A 20,298-nucleotide genomic window follows, 5' to 3' on the forward strand; every position below is an offset into this window, starting at 1 on the left:
GTACAAGCCATTACTCAATGCTTTCGTTTTTTTTTATCGGAAGGTAAAATCTTTGAATCACGTCGAGAATTCAAAGAAAGTTGCTAAAGGATAACAGTAGTTAATGCCCCCCCCCCCATGCCGAAAAATAAATAAGGAAAGAAATAAGTGAGGCACACACGATCCCCGAGAATACCAAACTCTATTCTGTCATTCTATCTGGTTTCATTATTTCCTAAATTAATTAAATAATTAGTTATTAAATTAAAAAAAATTAACAGACAACAGAGAGATACTACCATGTATTTTCTAACTGAGTCCATCTTAATTATTCCGGAACCACTTAGAAAGAAACTTTCCCTGGAAAAGTTTCCATATTTAACTTATATATATAAAAGCATACACCAATTACTTTCAAACAAATATTTAAAAACTAAGGGCATACCTCGTTCAGACTTCTTCGCTTTACTCATGCTTAGACACTCTGACAGTAGCTTGTTATTGAAATTTTCTTAAGATAACTTTTGTATATAAGGAAGCTTCTGCTTAGAGATTGTGACATTCTGCTATTAAATGCGATTTTACGAATTAATCCCAGAAATTAAATTTAAAAAAATAAAAACAGGTTATCCTTGAATAAAGCGCAGAACTTTGTTTCGTATGTGAACAAGAGCCAAAGTAGAAAAATTGGAATCTATTGCTGTGTTTCTTGAGCAGGGGAAGTTGTTATAGTCTTTAGAGAAGAAAGAATAACGTCGGATCTCCCAAATTGAAGACATCGTGAAGAATTCGTGTGTAAAAATAAGTTGCTAAAAGCGTAATAATACCACGATAAACTGCATATGAAAATAAACTTTAATTTCTTTATATTTTATATTTTATAATTTGATATTAACTTTAATATCAAATTGAATAAAATAAGGCTACGAATAATTGTGACGTTTTCTTAATTTGGCGAAATTAAGTCGAAAGAAGATTCTAAGATGAAATGTCCCCAAATGATGGTTTGCATTAGAAGTACGTCATTGCAATCACTATGTTTATAAAGCACACGGTTATGTATACGATTCTGTTCAGAGTATTTCGGTGAAAAGACATCAAACAAAAGCACGTTTATATTTGATATGAATTTTAAAATCGTATTTTATTTATATACTTTTTCACATTTTATTGTATTTTTTTCGCATCAAACAGAACCAGCGATTGTTTGCTGTTTACTTTCCTGAGTTTTGTAGTTTTCAAGAACAAGAGATGGTTTGGGAGTGATTGGAAGCTTCTTCGTTACTGAGATTTGTATGCGAAGATGGCGGAATTCCCTCATGAGACTTGAGCAGTAGACAGCGATACAGATCACGATAATCCATTCACTGGTCGAAGATATAAGGTAGTTCGTATCAAACTAAGTAAAAAGATAACAGAAATATTACACTTACAAATAATATATTATAAATAATATATATAACATATGAAGTATATATATATACAGGGTGTTCGGGATAAATTTGACAGTTTCGTAAGGAAAAAGAAAATCTTCTTTGTATCTATTAAATTTAATGAATTGACAAAAAAACATTACAGGCAGAGTTAATTACAATACTATCAACAAGATTTACTCAAAATAACCACCATTAGCATCGATCACAGCGTCAATTCTGCTTCGGAACCTCGAACAAGCTGATGCTACAGTCTCCCTGGGAAGGGCCGCAAAAACTGTTTTAATTTTATCCATTAACTGGGCTTTTGTATTACTGGAAGTGCGATTGGTGTCTTTTTCAACTGCGCCCCATACAAAATAATCCATGGGGTTAAGGTCTGGGGAGTTTGGAGGCCAAACATTTGGACTGGTGAAGTCGTAGAAATTTTCAGACAACCATTTTTGACTTTTCCCAGAGGTGTGGCAAGGGGCCGAATCCTGCTGCCATACATACGGCCTACCATTGGCTACCCTTGTTATCCAGGGCTTGACTACAGTTAGCAACTCCACGAACAAAGCCCGAATTCCAATGCCAGGGTTCTTCAACACCTGTTCCTGCAGATTTGCGAGGAATTCTGCTGTACGAACGCAATCAGATCGTCTGCTAGGGATCTTTCTTCTTGCTACATCCTCGTAGTCACCATTGCAAGTCTCTAGTTCATGCCTGATTGTTTTTACTGTATTCAAGGAGCATTGGGCAGCAGTCGTAATATCCTTATTTTGATGGCGGGCACGAATCATCATGATACAAGTTATTCTCTTCCATGATTCAGGTGGGTTCCAGCTATCCATCCTTTCTGACATCTTGTATATGAATGAAGAAGGGTCCAAACTTTTAAATGAAGAGAAGTGTGTGTTAATACATGTAACTTACGGAAAAATATAATTAATTATAAATATGTCAAATTTATCCCGAACACCCTGTATATATATATATATGTGTGTGCATTTATATAAAGCATCTCATCTCTCATCTCATTTTCCTTTTAACCTCTTTTACCTTGCGGTGTCGAGGGTTTATTAATCATCGGACCTCAAGCCGTTCACGGGATAAGGTGGTTAGCCCTACGCCCCGGTGAATCCTATGTCGTGTAGTGTTGAGTTCTCAAGGCCGGTTTGCCTGCTTTGCGGGATGAAAAACCCCAGGATAAACTGGGGTAAAAACCCTACTGTCCACGCCCAAGACCAGCTAACTTGGCTATGGCTGACGAAGATCCTCAGACATATTTATGGCAAATAAATAATGAAAGTCCTTATTGCTATCCATGTCGCTGTTAAATATCATTAAGTAGTAATTTTTCCTTCAGCAGCTCATTTTATGTTTTTATTCATTTTTCTTTCACAGTACCTTTTTCTTCATATTTATTCTAAAGATACTTCCTCCTCATTCACATGAGGCATTCATTACAGCAGTGTGCCTCAAGGATCAGTCCTTGTTCCATTGTCATTCGATCTGTACATTAATGACATTGTGAAGGATTTGACAAGTGACATACAGTTATTTGCTGATGATGCAAAGATAGGTAGGACAATCAAGAATGCTGCTGATATGCAGTACTTGCAGAATGATTTGAATAGGCTGGAATTGTGGCATGGGAAAATGAGTGTCAGTTCAATGTCAGTAGATGCAAAGTCATGCACTTTGGCGTGATTAGATATCCAATGTCATATTGTATTGGTGGTGGGATTATGCTTGAAGAAACTGACGAGGCTAGGGATCTTAGAGTGTTAATAGATAGGAAGTTGAATTTCCGGATCATATCGCAAATATTGTGAATACAACTCAGACAATAATTGCAATGCTGAAGCGAACCTTGACATGTAAAGAAATGGAAGACATTTTGCCTCTTTACAAGGCCTTGATAAGACCTCACTTGGACTACTGCGCGCAGGTCTTGTCTCCTGGTTTCCGTGGTGATTCTGATACAGCGGAGACAGTGAGGAGGAGAGTGTTAAAAATGTATCAGGATTGTGGAATACTGAGCATGAAGACTAATTGAGAATTTGCAGACTCTAACAAACAAGAAGAGGGGTGATGTGACTGAGACTTACAAATTTCTTTAAGGCTCATACAGGATTTCAGTTGATGGACTTTTTCACTTTATTGAGGGTGGGGAAAGGACAAAAGAGAATCCTTGGAAACTGAGAATGAATGCCACTAAGAAGTGGGTGAGGGCTAGATTTTTCTCTCATGGGGTGATGCATATTGGAATGGATTGCCACTGAAAGTTGTGAGTGCAAGCAGTGTGGATGAATTCAAGAATAACTATGATAGCTGGTGTGTGGCCTCCCTCATTGAGTCCCTGGAGGTCTCTCTTAATAATAATAATAATAATAATTTTTTTCTTCACTTGTTGGGGAGTTAATGGTAGGGTTTATGTTGTACTGACTTAGTTTATCAAGATATGTGTTAGGGGTTGGAGTAACGTGGTCAAGAGTATTTTATGTTAATATCTCCTATTAGGATGAGCCTATTTGTTGTACGGGGTTCGATGCCGCTTAGCCATGTTTCTAACTCGTGAAGAAAGCTGAGTGGATTATTATCTGTGGGATCTGTATATTGGGTTTATTGTATACTGTTGTGGCTGTTTGTGATTTCCAAAATTAGTGTTTCCGCATGTTCGAAATGAGTTTGTTTTTCAGTCCCATTGTATTTTTCTTTGATAAATGCCACGATGCCACCTCCTCTTTTGTTTAGTCTACATAAGTTGTAGGTTTGGTAATTATTAATGTTGTATGCGTAAATTTCTGTGTCGTGTATTGCAACTTCGGTCAGTATTAGCGCATCTATGTTTATAATGGTATAATTGAGCTGTGTTATCAATGTAAGCCAGTGTTTTTTTTATACTTCTTATGTTTGTGTGTACGATAGTGAAATTGGTATTGGTGGAAATGTTGTCTGAACATTTCTTCAAAGAGTCCAAGTCCTTGAAGTTTATATTGTCTTACGGGATATGTTCGCCTATGTTTGAGATCTCCATTATATAGTTTTAAGTGATTTCTAATCTTGTTCTTAAGGATGTGAAGAGTTAGTGTTTTATATTGGTAGGCTGTGTAGGTCAGATTCTCTTGCAATTATATAAACTCGAGTGTTTTCCTTCTTTCTCATAAATATCTGTGAATCCTTAATCCACAAGAACTTGTAGTTTTTCTCTGTTTTTGTCTTCCTTGCTTGGTAGAAAAGATTTTTGATGTATGGACTCCAGTGGTCAGTTATATAGATTGCTCTTGGGAGTTTCTTATCAGAGTTTCTTATAATAATAATAATAATAATAATAATAATAATAATAATAATAATAATAATAATAATAATAATAATAATAATAATAATAATAATAAGTACGCAGAATTTGCAGATAAAACTGTTGCTCTAAAAGTGCTTACCTCTTGTTGCAAAATCGGTGTTTCCCCTCGTTTAAACTTTGAAAAGTATTTGATGTTGCTCTCCAATGCTGGATAAGGCAAGATCATCACTATTAGCTTTTGTAAAGGCTGCTTATCACTGAGTGAAGCAACAGCAAATCAGAACATGTATTTACTTACTAACATAATATATTATACTATTAATTACTAAGTGAATTCAATCATGCTTAATTTTATTTAATACGCAGGCGTACATGTATAATAGCTGAATCAGTCGTCTGAATATATCCAAGCTATTTATTCTAGAGTTGGCTAATGTACTGTAGACGTATTATTATTATTTTATTTTTTGATATATCGCTTCAAGTCGTTTTGTTAAATATCCACTAAAATTTCTGATTAACTCCGGGAAATGACTTGAGTGAAAAAATTAGAATCTGACCACATGAAATACCATACGCAGGTTCTCCACCAAAATGTTGACTTTTCACTTACAATCTAGATAACAGCGCAGCATATGTTGTGATGATTTCCCGGTCGGAATTTTTAGTGTCTACTTAAGTACGATTTTATTGTCCTTCAAAAATCAGACACTGGATACCATCATGTTTCGTTCTCTGATATGGCTGGTAGCTTCTTTAGAGCGATATTAACAGGTAAGTAGGAAAAATTAAACAAAACAAGAGGTTAATGTAGAAGTAGAGTTTAAGCTGCTAAGATTAAAATCATGCAGTCCGGAAGGCATCCTATTCAGGTGTTTCATACTTACGGCATATGTGTGATATGCTGAATAGTTTGCCAATTGCCAACAGGACCTTGAATTAATATTCAGGGTCCCCAGAAGGCTCCATTCTCGTTTTTTTTTTAATTCTTTTAAGTAATCAACTGAAAATATCAAGACGTTTTTCGTAATGGAGCTGCCATCTATTCCAACCCCTAACCTAAAAATCAATAACTTTACTAATTAAAATTTAATATATTACTACATTAGATTAGTTTATTTGTTTAAATATTTATTTAAATTTTTTAATAAAATTTCAAAAATTAAAAATAATACTAAAAGTGAAGAACGAATAGAGTTTAGAAATATCGAACAGAAGAAATAAAATATGAATAAAATCAATGGCGAGGATAACGAATTATAAAAACTATGAAATTAAAAAAGTTAAGAATCAGAAAATAAAGAATTAGAATCATGTTTATATAATATTCGAATTTCTTACGTTTTGTTCTGATCTCTCGTAATGAGTAAATTCTTGCTCTGTAATTTCAAGGACTAAACGTTACTAAAGATGCAAACCGTGAAATTTGAATATTATCTGTCCATCCAACGTGAATAGATGACTTTATTACGAGTGGTCCGATGGAGGAGCAACTCATTTTGCTATAACCTGTGAATTTTTTTTAAATTTATAAACTAACATTCCCTCGGTCTTAGCTACTGCTTCAACGCGCTGAGAAAGTAAAGGGCAATGTGAACGATGTAAGTCGGTGATGTAATCTAATTCAAAAAGGTCTCTGGATGTTTGAAGTTTACATCGACATGTCCAGATAATGCAGATATATCAACTAGTAGGATTAGAAACCCGTTTATGTGAAAAACCTTTTGGTACTGGTGAAACAATATAGAACCCAGACGGACAGAATAGATGGATTGGACCAGAAAACAACAAAGGAAGAAATACTGGAAATGGAACATTCGTTACATAAGTGAAAACAAGAACTAAGAAGAATTAGGTAAGAAAAACGTAAACAAAAAGCATGCATAATAAATAATAATTTAATAGAATCAGTCATCATAAAACAGAATGATAGAAAATCAGCAAGAATCAATGAAAAAGCAAAAGAATATAACGCACCAATATTTATGTAACAACCTTCTGAATGAGTTTTAGAAATTATCGTCACTGGCATAAAGACATTCACCCCAGTTCAGGATATAACCCTAGTCCGCTTCCCAAGTCCTCGTTCAACCAAAAATGCGCCAAAGCAGCCAAAGAAAAGAATTTAGCCTACACCAAGTACTCCAGCTTCATATTCTGCCTATACGAGCATGCAATGCATGCAATACATGCAAATCAGTCATCAGCAGATCCAAATCCGATTTCATGAAGGCTCATGGTAAGGCCATTGGACGTAACTTCCGCTTTCCTGCACTTCCATCTCTGTTTCATTCTGACAGCACCACTGTTACTTCACCCATAGATAAAGCTGACCTCCTAGCTTCACTCTTTTCCTCAAACTGCATAGATGACAAAGGGAAATCACCTCTCACCATACAGAAATCCAATCACCGCATCTTATCCTTTTTCGACAAAAAAGTCATCAGAAAACTATTAAATAACTGAGATACTAAAACTTCTTCTGGTTGTGATAATTTTTAATATATCTGTAATTTATTATACATATCTATACTTATTCCATACATGGAAAAAATCTCATATCCATCCTGGGAGTATACCGACCAAATTCCATCCCATGTGTCCTCTTCAAAATAATGGCAAAAGTAATCAAGACCAGTCCTCCACTACTTACAGACTCTAATCAACAACTAACAGTATGGATTCCTCCATTCAAGATTCACAGCTGACATCGTAGCTCACATCACCACCACTGGACACGTACCATGGAAAGGTTTAGAGAAACCTGTGGTCTCGCCTTTGAAATTCCCAAAGCTTTCAACGGTGCGTGACATCGAGGCCTACTAAACGAATTGCCATCCCTCGTCTACCTGCCACCCTCTGTAATTGGGTAGCTAGCTTTCTCTATGGTTGTTGTCTACGATTTATGGTATACAGCGCCCTCTCATCGAACTTCACCACCAAAGCTGAAGGGCCTCAAGGCTCTGTCCTGTCACCTACTCTGTTTCTCCTGTACATGAACGACCTCTCACAATAACCAGTAATCCCATCCACAGCCTTGCAGATAATAGTACTATCCACTCATCCTACTCATTTTTGACAAAGCATGCACTGCTCTGACATACCAGGCTACAAAGTCATTTACAACTAGTGCCTTTAAACATCAATTACGTACTATCCATAAATGATGCCAGGACAACTTTATGTTCAATGGACCAAAACACAGTTTTTCATTTTCTCACGCAGAGTTCTCAGCTTACACACTACATTACTTTCAGTAATGTACAAATCACCAGACAAAATCAGATCTCTGTGCTTGGACTAACGCTTACCTCCAGTTTTTTTCCTGGAATAAACACATCGCATCAATAGTCTCCACAGCATTCAAGGAACCTGGCATTCTATTTCGTTCAGGAGCCTATTTTACACCCAAGCAACTCTTAACTATCTACAAATCCCAAATCCGACATGTTTAGAATACTGCTCGCATATCTGGGATGGTGTCCCTAAAACTTCCCTTAAATCCTTGAAGCCATCCAGAGGGTGCAATTAGGCTCATTGATGATCCCTCCCTCACAGATTCACTTCAACCCTTATCTCACAGATGCAGTGTTTCATCTCTGTGTCTGTTCTACAGGTACGTCTGTGGTCTATGCTCCAGTGAATTGGCAATCATTATTCCTGCAACTTTTCAAAATAGATAAACTTCAATCTCAGTCCTCATCTGCACCTTACACTCGGTCGTGATGTGCCTATAGGTACCGCGATCTTTCGTATATGGGATCAGTATATCAAAAATGTGTTTCGTTAATTTCTAAAGCATTGAACTAACAATGAATGCTTTGAAGGAAATAACCAACAAGGAAGAACAAGAAGCAATGAAGGCTTTCGATAGAATCATATGAGGAAATCACTATAAGGAAAAGGATCAGACAATGCAGGAAAGCATCATGAGGAAAGAGATCAGACAAGTTGATTCTTTAAGTCCATCTTTATTTAACATAATTATTGATAAAATAATCACAAATATTAAAAGTAAAGAATTAAATTGAATGAAAATAAAAAAGAAATAAATTTTGACGGATAATTAGATGATGTAGGATTATATACAGGAAATTAGGGTCAAAGTCATTTATTTAAATTCCAGCATATACGCAACGTATAAATTAACATGGAAATATCAGCAGTAGACAAGAAAATACAAAAACCACAATAATTGCAAAAGAAATAATGTGATGTAAATAGGAACGAAATGGAAAATATTGGAACTATTAAGGAAATTGAGGAATGTCTGTTACAGCAACACAGTAGAAGAATAATCCTTGAAGGCTAATAAATTATTCTTTAGTGAAAGTGAAAATTATATAAAAAATGATGTGTTGTAAGACAAAACAAGTGGAGAGAGTGGACTTTCCTACAATGAAGCATATCAGATGCAATGGAAATGCCTCTTTTGAAACGGCAGGGAGAATATTTACAGGGGTTTTAATGCACTACCCGAAAACTGAGAGCAATAGTCCAGCATTGTTGGGCGTATTTGGGATTTGTGAAGCTTCAATAATCGGACAGATGAAACGTAACAAAAAATGCCGTTTATTGGAAGCCAGGGATGCCATAGGAGTGAAGTGTTTAAGTGTCACGGAAGGCTCACGGTAAGTGTCAATTCGTGACGAGTAATCTGATCTTGACTGTTATCGCTGGTAGAAAAGCCCTGGGTTCAAATTCCTTCTACTAAAAAAGAAATCTAATGAAGAACCTAACGTGAGGCTAATACATGTAAACATTAGAAATTCCATGAGAAATCCTTAGATTTCGTAGTGTGTGGAATGCCACTCCTGCAAATCACCACTTGGACAATGTCGTAAGTGATGTGTTGGAAAGAAGACGGAGTGTAGGTTGGGATTTATGTGAACACAAAGCTACTATAGGAATGATATTGATTCATTCTTCTATTTTAGAGGCAACAACCATGTATCAGTTATTTTATTCTCAGTAATATTATCATTTGCACAAACATTTTTTTCGTTAGCACACTTCATTACGAAAAACACTAGTTAGAAGCACACAATAACGAAAAGGATACTGCATAATAAATAGATCAGAGCAGCCACTCCACGGATCCAGAATACATAACTACGAACATTTTCCAGCAGCCGCTGCAGTATCACATCCAGGATGAACATCATCAAGCAGGAACCAAACAATAGCATAGCAAAAGCGGTGTGAGGAACTAAAACCGAAAATATCTGCGAATATATAAATATGTATATATTTTCTTCAGTAACTTAACAATACTCTGTGGTATTAGTTCAAATCAATGTAACTAAAGCTGAATATCTGTTATTCAGGTATAACATTAATATAAGCTATATATAAATTAATATAAGTTAATATATATATATAAATTATATAAATCAATATGTTATATTAATTTATAAAGTACATTTTTAACAAATTTATAACAGCGATAAACAACAAGCAAAAGGACTTGCCACCAGTCGCGCATGCGTGCTCGGGCCAATTTAACTTTTCCCCAGAGAAAAAAAAGACGCCAACTCCGAAGACAACTAGAAGAAAAACGCCAAAATGGAGACAACACTTCACCAATATCCGCGACCCCCTCAACTCCAACCTTAATAGCATCCACTGCCATCTGCAGTTCACCAAACTCCACCTACTCTTCTTAACAGAAACTCAAATCTCACCTTCCCCCAGCACTATTCATCTCAACCTTCCTAACTATACACTATTTAACTCCTTTCGACCCAAGGGAGGCGTCTGTGCGTATATCCGCTCTGACATATCCTGCCAGAGAGCAACTAACTTAGAATCGTCCGACTTCGACCTTCTTTGGCTGAAGATATCCCTCCCCTACTCAGTCAAATTCATCTGCTGTCTCTATCGCTCTCCTAATACCACCAATCACTCTGAGCTCTTTCATCTCCTCTCCCAAAAGTTGATTTTCTCCTAACTGCGAAATCATCCGCCTTGGTGATTTCAAAGTCCATAACACTAATTGGCTTTCCTCTTCCAGTTATACAGATCCTGCAGGCAAAGATGCTGAAACATTTGCGATCACCAATGACCTCACACAAATTGTTCAAAAACCAACCCGAATACCAGATAACCCAAACCCCTCCCCAAATACCCTAGATCTCTTCCTTACTAATGACCCCTCCTAATATGCAGTGAATGTAGTGAACCCCCTGGGGAAATTCTGACCACAACGTAGTGCTCATCCCTCCCCCCATGCAACAACGCTTACACAGTCACTCCCACACAAGAGTAGTTTGGCATTAATTAAAAGAAACAGACGTATTAACCACAGTGAAAATTATTTAATTGTAAATATTTCATCCTAAGTATCTTAGGACATCATCAGTACAGTAGTTTTAAACAATAATAGGAATAACATACAGTTAGGGCGCATGATTACAATAGAATCTCATTAAACGTGCGTAACGTGGTACAGAAATATAAAAAAAAATAAATAACAAATTAACACAATTTCGTATGACAATTTCCCATACTTTAGGAATAGTAAGAACTTCGTTGCGGTTTAGGTTTGGTCTGTGTAGTAGGGCTTCAGAACTTTCTTTGTATAAACGTTCATGTTTATATAAAATTTTTTATATAAATTTACTTTTAATTTTTTATTTTATTTTATTTTATTTTATTTTATTTTATTTTTTACTTCTGTACCACGTTAAGCACGTTTAATGAGATTCTATTGTAATCATGCGCCCTAACTGCATGTTATTCCTATTATTGTTTTAAACTACTGTACTGATGATGTCCTAAGATACTTAGGATGAAATATTTACAATTAAATAACTTTCACTGTGGTTAATACGTATGTTTCATTTAATTATGATCGCACCACAGATTTCGTTATTTAAAATAGTTTGGCATTATAACAGTGCCAAATGGGACACTCTCTCCGAGACTACTATGCTTCATTCCCATGGTTAGACTATTCTTTCTGGTCTTCCAGTCCAAACATATGCACTGAACGCATCACCAAAGTGATCCTCACTGGCATGAAAACATATTCCCTACACTACTCAGACCTACCGTCCCCTAACTAAACCCTGGTTTTCCAAAAAATATGCCAAGTCTGTACAAATGAAGAATCAGGCATACCACAACTGGCTCAAATCAAGAACCTCATCCTCATTCAATACCTATACCGAAGCCCGAAACAAATACAAGAAAACTATCAATACTTCCAAAACAGAATTTGAACGGGCCAAAAGCAGGAAGCTTGCAGCCTGTCCAAATGGCAGCCGTGCCTTTTGACTTCTTGCCAAGGAAATTGGCCGTAACTTTTGCCCTACACTATTCCCACCTCTATCATACTCAGATGGCTCAATTGCAACGTCACCCATAGAAAAAGCTAATCTCCTGACATCACACTTTGCCTCCAATGCACGCATAACTGACAATGGCCCATCATACAATGTCCCTGTATCCTTTAGCCAAAACGACATCACAAACTTGCTGTCTAAATTAGACACAAAAAAGTCTCCTGCCTCAGATGGAATTCCCCCAATTATCCTGAAGGTCTGTGCATCTGAAACTGGCCTATATTCAACCCATTCCTAAAAAGGGTGACAAATCACTGCCGTCTAACTACCGCCCGATCTCAATCAGCTCAGTCCTATCAAAACTGTTGGAGAAAATCTTCAACTCTCAACTCCTAATCTACATTGAAAGTACCGGGCTATTAAGCGACCAGCAGTATGGATTCCGTCAAAGCCGTTCAACAAGAAATCTACTCTCATACATCACCCATCACTGGACAAACGCTATGGAAAAATTTGGTGAATCTCAAGTAGTTGCGCTCGATATCTCTAAAGCCTTTGACCGAGTCTGGCAAAAGGCTTACTAAGCAAACTACCATCATTTGGACTGCCTCAGGACTTCTGCAAATGGATTGCCAGCTTCCTGTCTGGACGCACACTATGTGTGATTTTAAACGGCTCCCTATCCTCTCACCATCCAACTAATGCCGGGGTCCCTCAAGGTTCAGTTCTCTCACCGACCTTCTTCCTTCTATATATCAATGACCTACTTCAGTTGACCTCTAACCAAATACACAGTTTTGCAGATGACAGCACATAACATTCCTCCCTTTCATTTCACAAACCCTACTCTACACAACTCACTTCAACCCACAGAACATCAACCACCCCCTGCCCTTAATTCCGACCTCCAAGCCATCCTACAATGGGGCTCAGACAACCTCGTCAACTTCAACGCTAGTAAAACCCAGTTCTGTCTTATTTCTCACAAAAAAGGAATTCACAGACAAGACGAAATTTCTCTTCTCGTAATTACCTTGACATCAAGCCTCTCCTGACATAAACACATCACAACCATTGCATCCTCAGCTTCCAAAAAACTAGGTTTTCTCTTTCGCTCAAGACGTTACTTCACCCCTAAACAGCTGTTAACATTATACAAGTCACAAATCCGCCCAGCTCTCGAATACTGCTCTCACATCTAGAGTGGGACTCCAAAACGCACTCTCAAAATGCTTGATTCAATACAGAGGAGAGCAATTAGACTAATAAATGACCCATCCCTCACCAACCCGCTCCCCCCACTTTCACATAGACGCTTGGTCTCTGCAATCTGTACATTCTATAAATACTTTCACTGGAAAGGTTCATCTGAAACACCATCAATAATCCCCCCACCCTGTACCAAGCCCATTGGAACACGTACAGCTGCCGCCCAACATCATTTTACAGTACACCACGAAACCCACAGAACAAGTTTCTTTTCCTCCTCATTCATCCCTGCTACTGCAGTACCGTAGAACAGTCTTCCCCCTGACGGATTTCCCAAGGAATACAATATGCAGGAGTTTAAATGAAATGTAAACAAGTTTCTCCTTTCGCAACCCACCACTCATATACGGTACTAAAGTACTATAGGTTGACCAGCCAACCTCCTGTGTATGGGCCCAACATAAAAAAAAAGATAATGAATTGGTTTAAAAATGAAACTCGCCATTCTATTTTTATCTATTTAATAAGAAAATTATTAATTTTCCAAGGAAGATGTAGCTAGAATATTTTATTTTTAAAATTACAGAAATACTTTTTCTGCCTTTTACTATTTCTCTGGTTATAACAATGCAAACGTTTGTTTTATTTAAGTGTTCTTACCCAGTCGCTTCCAACAATAAATCCTTCAGGATAACTTGCAACTCCACATAGTCCAACTGCTGTTCCAATACCAAATAGAAACTGTGCTTTCATTAACCGCTTCACAGTTTCGTTGTCTTTATCTTTCTCTTCGATGAATGATAAAATTCTCAGCGAAACTAGAGCGAGTTCTGTAAAAAAAATAAAATAATCACAACAAGCTATACTTCATTGTAATGCAACTTGTAATACACTGCGTGTTACAAAAATCCAATTTTATTCATCAGCCAAGTGACACGGCTAACTGGACCTACGATCATTTCAGTACATGAAAATCATCGCATTAAAACGAAGGAAAAAAGCCTATAAATAAAAGGAAAATGTCTAAATTAATTGACAGAGAATGAAAGAAAAGAAATGAAAAATAGATGGTTAGAAGAGGTGGAGAGAAGCAGAATTAATGGCACAAGACAGATGTATCTGAAAGAAACGGATCTTGGCCTTTGTTGTGTAATGAAACCTGTGGAGCATTCATACACACGTGACCACAGTAATAAGATTTTTTAAGTAAATATTTCGTCCTAAGTATGATGGGTATGTGATTCAACTGTATCAACTCATGTGATTCCTAGCATTGTTTGAATTAACTGTACTGACGATGTCCAATGATACCTAGGACAAAATATTTACTTATTAAAAAATCTTATTACTGTGGTTACGTGTGTATGTTTAGTCGGATCTTGGAAAAAGAGCAAAGCAGATAAAAGTGAAATGTTCGTGCTGGATTTCTGATTAGTACATGGACTAGTCATTAATAGCATTGCATTCTAATAAAAAAACATGCGCATAAATTCAAGTTGAGAGAATAAACATCCATTTATAAAACCCAAAAAGTATTATAGTTATATTATTGTTCTCAGTTGGATGTAAAATAGAAAAGTGAACACCATTGTCCTACTGAACACAGTAGGATTTATTTAATCCTACTGTGTTCAGTAGGATTAAAATGAATTCAGGAAGGCTTCGTTGTAACTTTCCACCTTGTATGGAGAATGAGCATTTTATTTGATTGGTCAGAAACTATCGATGGAGCAGCGAAAGTTTCAGAACAATCAGCTAAATTGCTCACTCTCCATGCAAAAATTATGTTAATTTCTTTGTATGTGTGTATTCATAATTCCCGACGTAAAGAATTCTCCTGCTTTCATTTTTAAATGGATAGTGCTACTTTTAGAGGAATGTCACAGATTTCTATATAAAATAAGTTTTAGAAAACTTTCAGGTAGCTTACCGAAATAAACTGTAACATACAAAAGGAATGAAAAGATACCACTCCGAGGAGGAGCTCCACCGGACTGACTGAAACCAAATAATAGAATAAAATTAAACATTAGTCTGCACAATAAAGATTCAAACTAGAATGATTTGTGGGAAGATCCGTTTAAAAAGTCATGTTCAAATTGGAACTGATATTTGAAATAAGAAATATGCGGGATTATTAATACAAACACACGAAAAAATTAACAAAATAATAAAACTCGTGAATCATATATTTCGGAAGGAGCCATGAGGCTTTCTGCTTCAAATTTTGTTTACCCCATTTTGTGCATTGTCTTGATTTATTACACTGGTGTTCAAAACCCAAGTACGAACTACCTGTATATGAAACAAATTTCATGAATGCAGTCCAATGTGAACATAAATTTATTGCCAACATAATAATAAATTATATTACACAAAAATGCATTACAAATTTTGTACAAATTAAATTACAATATGTTTTTGACAAAAGTACAAATTTCCTAACGACAAATTTTCTGTACATTTATTAATTAATGTACAGTAAATATTATTTCTGGGAAACTTCCGTGTTACTCTTCTAAAAGTGATGTTAATATTTATGGCTATTTTGCTATTTTCTTAAGTACCCCTTGTATTACGTCAGTGGCTTTTTATTCCAATTAACTTAAAACATTAATGATATTTTAAAGACATAAATTAAAAGAAACGTGCATGGAAGGAATAATTTTTGCCATACCTTTGTAGAATCCTCGAGATTATCTTTTTATGGACCAGCATCAGAAATAAACTGATTGAAATTAATTGAACTTTAGACCTACCACGCTATCGGCCAAGACGTCTATAGATGTCAAGGTTATCATGGATGCGAAATGCACATGAAAATTGTAATACTATTGATATTACATTGAAATATATGATGGATACGAAGCGTATGAGGATGCGTATTTGATCCATAATGGCCGATAAGGTGGTTAAATGAATGGATGATGAACAATAACAATTTAGGGGCTGTCATTTGGATAAATACATTAGAGCCTTTTTTTCAAAAAAAAAAAAAAAGTGGGATGGGCGGGCAAATATATAAAGATAAAAATAAATTTTTGGGGTATGTTTCTGTACAAGCGCGATTTCTTTTTCTTTTGGTTTTTTGTTTTCTTATTTTGGTTTATACACTCTTATTACTTAAATGCTCTGAGAATGGTATATTGCAATCACGGAAGTGTTTCTGGAATCTTTCCCAAAATGATCTGATCGTGGAATTTTCATAGGTAGCATTGTAGTTGTGCTGGCAAGAAGTTTTGTACGCAACATTGTGATATTCTAATATTTAGTTTATGAGTAAACCTTTGGTAGGTTTTAAGTGTTGCCAATTTAGAATCAAATCTATTAAACCCTTCTCTCCATTACTTTTTACGGTCGATACTTGGACGATATTCCATGCATTGGAGAAGCAACACGCATTAACACTTTGCAAGCTTCCCTGAACGACTTCAGCAATAGACTAAAGTTCACCATAGAAACAGAACACGAAATATCCATGAATTCCCTAAACCTAACATTAATTAGAACCAACAACAAAATAGACAAAAAGTATTCCACAAACCTACACATATCGATACCTCCACTTTAACTTGTATCATATTCTATTAAAAAATTTTACAAGTAAACTTTGGATTACTCGTACAATTTTTACCAACGTTTACTCATACAAGTAAATATTAGAATATCACTACGTAGCGTACAAAAATCCTTGCCAGCACAACTGCCATGTCACCTATACAGATTCGACCATCAGATCATTTTGGCAAAGACTACGGGAACACTTCTGTGATTGCAATATACCAATCCCAGAACATTTAAGTAATAAGAATGTATGAAAAACTAAATACCGGGAAAACAGAAATCGTAGTCCACGCGCTTGAACAGAAACATACCGCGCAAATTGAAAAAGCTATATTAGACATTCAGGATAATGATACGATGCTAAGGGTATCAGAAACTTTATCCACTAAATGTGAGAAAAACTTCATAAATGTCCACCGCCTCTGTGTAATCTCAGAGAGTTGGAAGCCTCCACAAAATGAAAATTAGGTCAAGATTCCCACCAACAGAAAGCAGCACAGAAACACCTGAGGCAATCGCTAAGCCGACATGACATAGCCTCCACTTTGTCCACGAGCTCCGAAGACCACACTTAGTCGAAACGGCGCATACCCTGTAAGTCCCACTTTTAATCTTTATTTATTGTAATTTAACCTTCTCCTTTTCCTAAAAAAGATTTTTATGCTTCATCCATGATACAAGGCCATTATGAAATTAATATATGTAGACTTTAATTCGCATATCTTTAATTTCCGCATTTTTAGTTCCCATATGTTTTTATCTTTATATACTTGTCCCCCCCCTTTTTTTTTTTGAAAAAACGCTCTCATGTATTTATCCAAATGACAGCCCTAAATGGTCATTGTTCATCATCCATTCATTTCAAGGTCTGAAGTTCAGTTAATTTCTATCAATACATTTCTGATGCTGCTTCATAAAAAGATAATCTCGATTTTAATTTATGTCTTTAAAATATCATTAATGTTTTAACTTAATTGGAATAAAAATCCACTGACGTAATACAAGAGGTACTCCTTAAGGAAACAGGCAAAATAGCCATAAATATTAATATTAATATACAGTGCTTAGAGAAAAGAATGCTGAGAGATATTTCAGTATGCAATATGTCAACCCTAAACTGCGATGCAGCTCTCACAACGTCGTACCATGTTTAGCAGCAAGTGATATGGGAGTTCTTGAGGTCAACTCATCCTTTAGAGCAAGGATACGGCCTTGTTTGTATTCTGGATGAGAATTTCGAGCAGCAATGGGCTCCCCTGCAACATCACAAACTAATTCTATGAGGTTGAGATCTGGGGAACTTGCTGGCCACTCGATTCCATTAATATCCTCGGTCGCTAGAAGTATCACCATTGCTTGTGCACGATGTGGTGTGGCATTGTCATCCATAAAAATGAATTCTTCACCTACAGCATCACGGAATAATCGAACATGACGTTGAAGAACTTCGTTGCAATACCGATCCCCAGTCAAAGTCCCTATTTTCAACCTTGTAGCTGGGTGCGTACATTAAGCATAATACCTCTCCACACCATGGCCCCGGTACCGCTGTATCTATCCCTTTCAAGCATTCTCGCGATGGGAAAAGGTACCACTTTCGTACCAGATCAAGTGTCGTCTAGAATCGGAGAAAAGATTAAAACGATTGTCATCTGTAAAGTGTACATTAGCCCATTGGTGTCTTGTCCAATTTTTATGCATACAGCACCACTGAAAACTTGCTGTATGATGATCTGTGGATAACGGGATGCAGACTACAGGCCTTCGGGCGTGTGGTAAAACTTGTAGCAGGTCTTGCCACAGTTTGTCGAGATATCCATGTACATGTGCTTCAATGGAGCTGACGAGTTGCACGCTGACGTGCTGTGGAGTGTGTCGATTATATTTTCCTATTATAACCGAAAATCTGTCTTTGTGGTCTGTGGTAGAGCCTGGGCGACCTCTTAGTAAACATCTGTAACAAATTTCATTGTTTGAAACGCTTCCCAATGAGTTTGGGTACAATGCTAGGTGAGATTCCAAACTCTCTCGAAATATTAGTATTTCTGCTGCCTTCGTTAAGCTTTGCAGTAATTTTTCCTCTCGAAAAATCATGTGGATGATGATTTTGAAACATTACAAGACATAATGTTTGCAACTTTATTTCTTCACAAAAAGAGCTTCCTTCAAACACAATTTGCTTATTTCATCCTTTTGCCTTTTATATTGTTGAGTGCTACCACGTGATCCCCTTTCTACTCTCACTCGTCCGTTATACCAATTGCCACAAGCTCATTCGTCTGAATTTGCGGCTGTCATCTTCAGTGTTCGTTCTCAGGTTTTGGACACTAGTGTATACCGCCTTTAGTCAGGAAACTATTCGAAACTTTCATTCACTACAGGTTGTGCCACCATCAGGCATATTTCAAGGAAAAGTCTTTCTCCTTAGCGATAGAGTTCAACTCCAATTGATTCGAGGTCAAACGTAATCGCGTCTGTTGCCAATGAACTTGTCAAGTTAGCGCATTGACATATCTTACTACACAACTTTCCTGATTCTTCAATCGTCAGCTTTTACCACCTTTCCTGCTAGTTTTGGTTCTTGTTTTCAAATTCTTTTATTTGAATGAGCAGTTCACATTCGAAAGCCACTCAACTTCGATTTCTTTTAAATCTCTTGTTCATAGTTTTTTCTCTTCTATGTGATAATCAGTTTCATCCTACTCAAAACTAAATTGTAATCAGTTCCCGCTGCAGATTTCCTGTCTGCAATGGTATCCAATGCGATGGTAACATTGCCAACGGTAACATAATCAATGTCTGATGCCTTTTTCCACGTGACTTTATGCACATCTTACACATGTTCATGTTAGAACATGATATTGGTAATAACTTTTCCTGGTGATGATTGTAAATCCATCCCTTACTTACTCATTAATATTATTAGCTTTTCTCTTTTCTTCAAAATTTCCCAAGACATTTCTTCATGTCTGATATTCATTTGTACTCTTCTTATTTGTCTCCTTGAAGAAACGTTTCCTTGTTACTCATGCTACATCAGTAACATGCACCAGTAAGTCTCATTGTTCTTTTCATTTTCAAACTTTGCCACTACTTGAAATTCTTGCTATTCAAGAAAGTTATCATCATGTTTCCGGTCGCTATTTCCTGAATATGATGCCTTATTGTTTCTCAGTATTTCAGCTATTTTACATCAATTCAATTTAAAAATGAGAGACATGTTTTTATGTGGATACAACAAACAGAAATCGGAAGGACAATATATCATTTTAACCAATAGGGTGCGCTTTCTAACGAGCGCATGCTTGTTGCTATAGCTTCATTATTTCTTGCATGAACGGCATGTGGCACGGTGGTGATAAATTTTTTGTTATAATCTGGACAGTTCTCATTATAAGCATAAAATGATCTCAGAAACAGTTAATGATCTTAAACGGTGTATGGGAGGACTGCCTATAATGTGCACGAGTATAATTAAAATGATTGATGATTAAGAAATTCGGCACTTACCTGACATATGGTAAAAATGTTGGTAGGTATC

General features: G+C 36.4%; 1 protein-coding gene across 1 annotated transcript; it reads right to left on the reverse strand.

The window, feature by feature from the left end:
• Window positions 1-956: 956 nt before the first annotated feature.
• Window positions 957-20,298, reverse strand: LOC150092531 (uncharacterized). Its single transcript, XM_090414797.1, has 6 exons — window positions 20,268-20,298; window positions 15,124-15,191; window positions 13,854-14,023; window positions 9,761-9,923; window positions 4,838-4,926; window positions 957-1,378 (listed from the first exon to the last, which is right to left on the reverse strand). Exons 3-6 carry the CDS (start codon window positions 13,944-13,946, stop codon window positions 1,166-1,168), a joined length of 558 nt encoding a protein of 185 aa, XP_090270923.1. The 5' UTR covers window positions 13,947-14,023; window positions 15,124-15,191; window positions 20,268-20,298; the 3' UTR covers window positions 957-1,165.

This window comes from Typopeltis vanoorti, chromosome 25, assembly GCF_054136105.1.
Source record: "Typopeltis vanoorti isolate ZY-2024b chromosome 25, IOZ_Tvanoo_1.0, whole genome shotgun sequence".
Taxonomy (NCBI): Eukaryota; Metazoa; Arthropoda; class Arachnida; order Uropygi; family Thelyphonidae; genus Typopeltis; species Typopeltis vanoorti.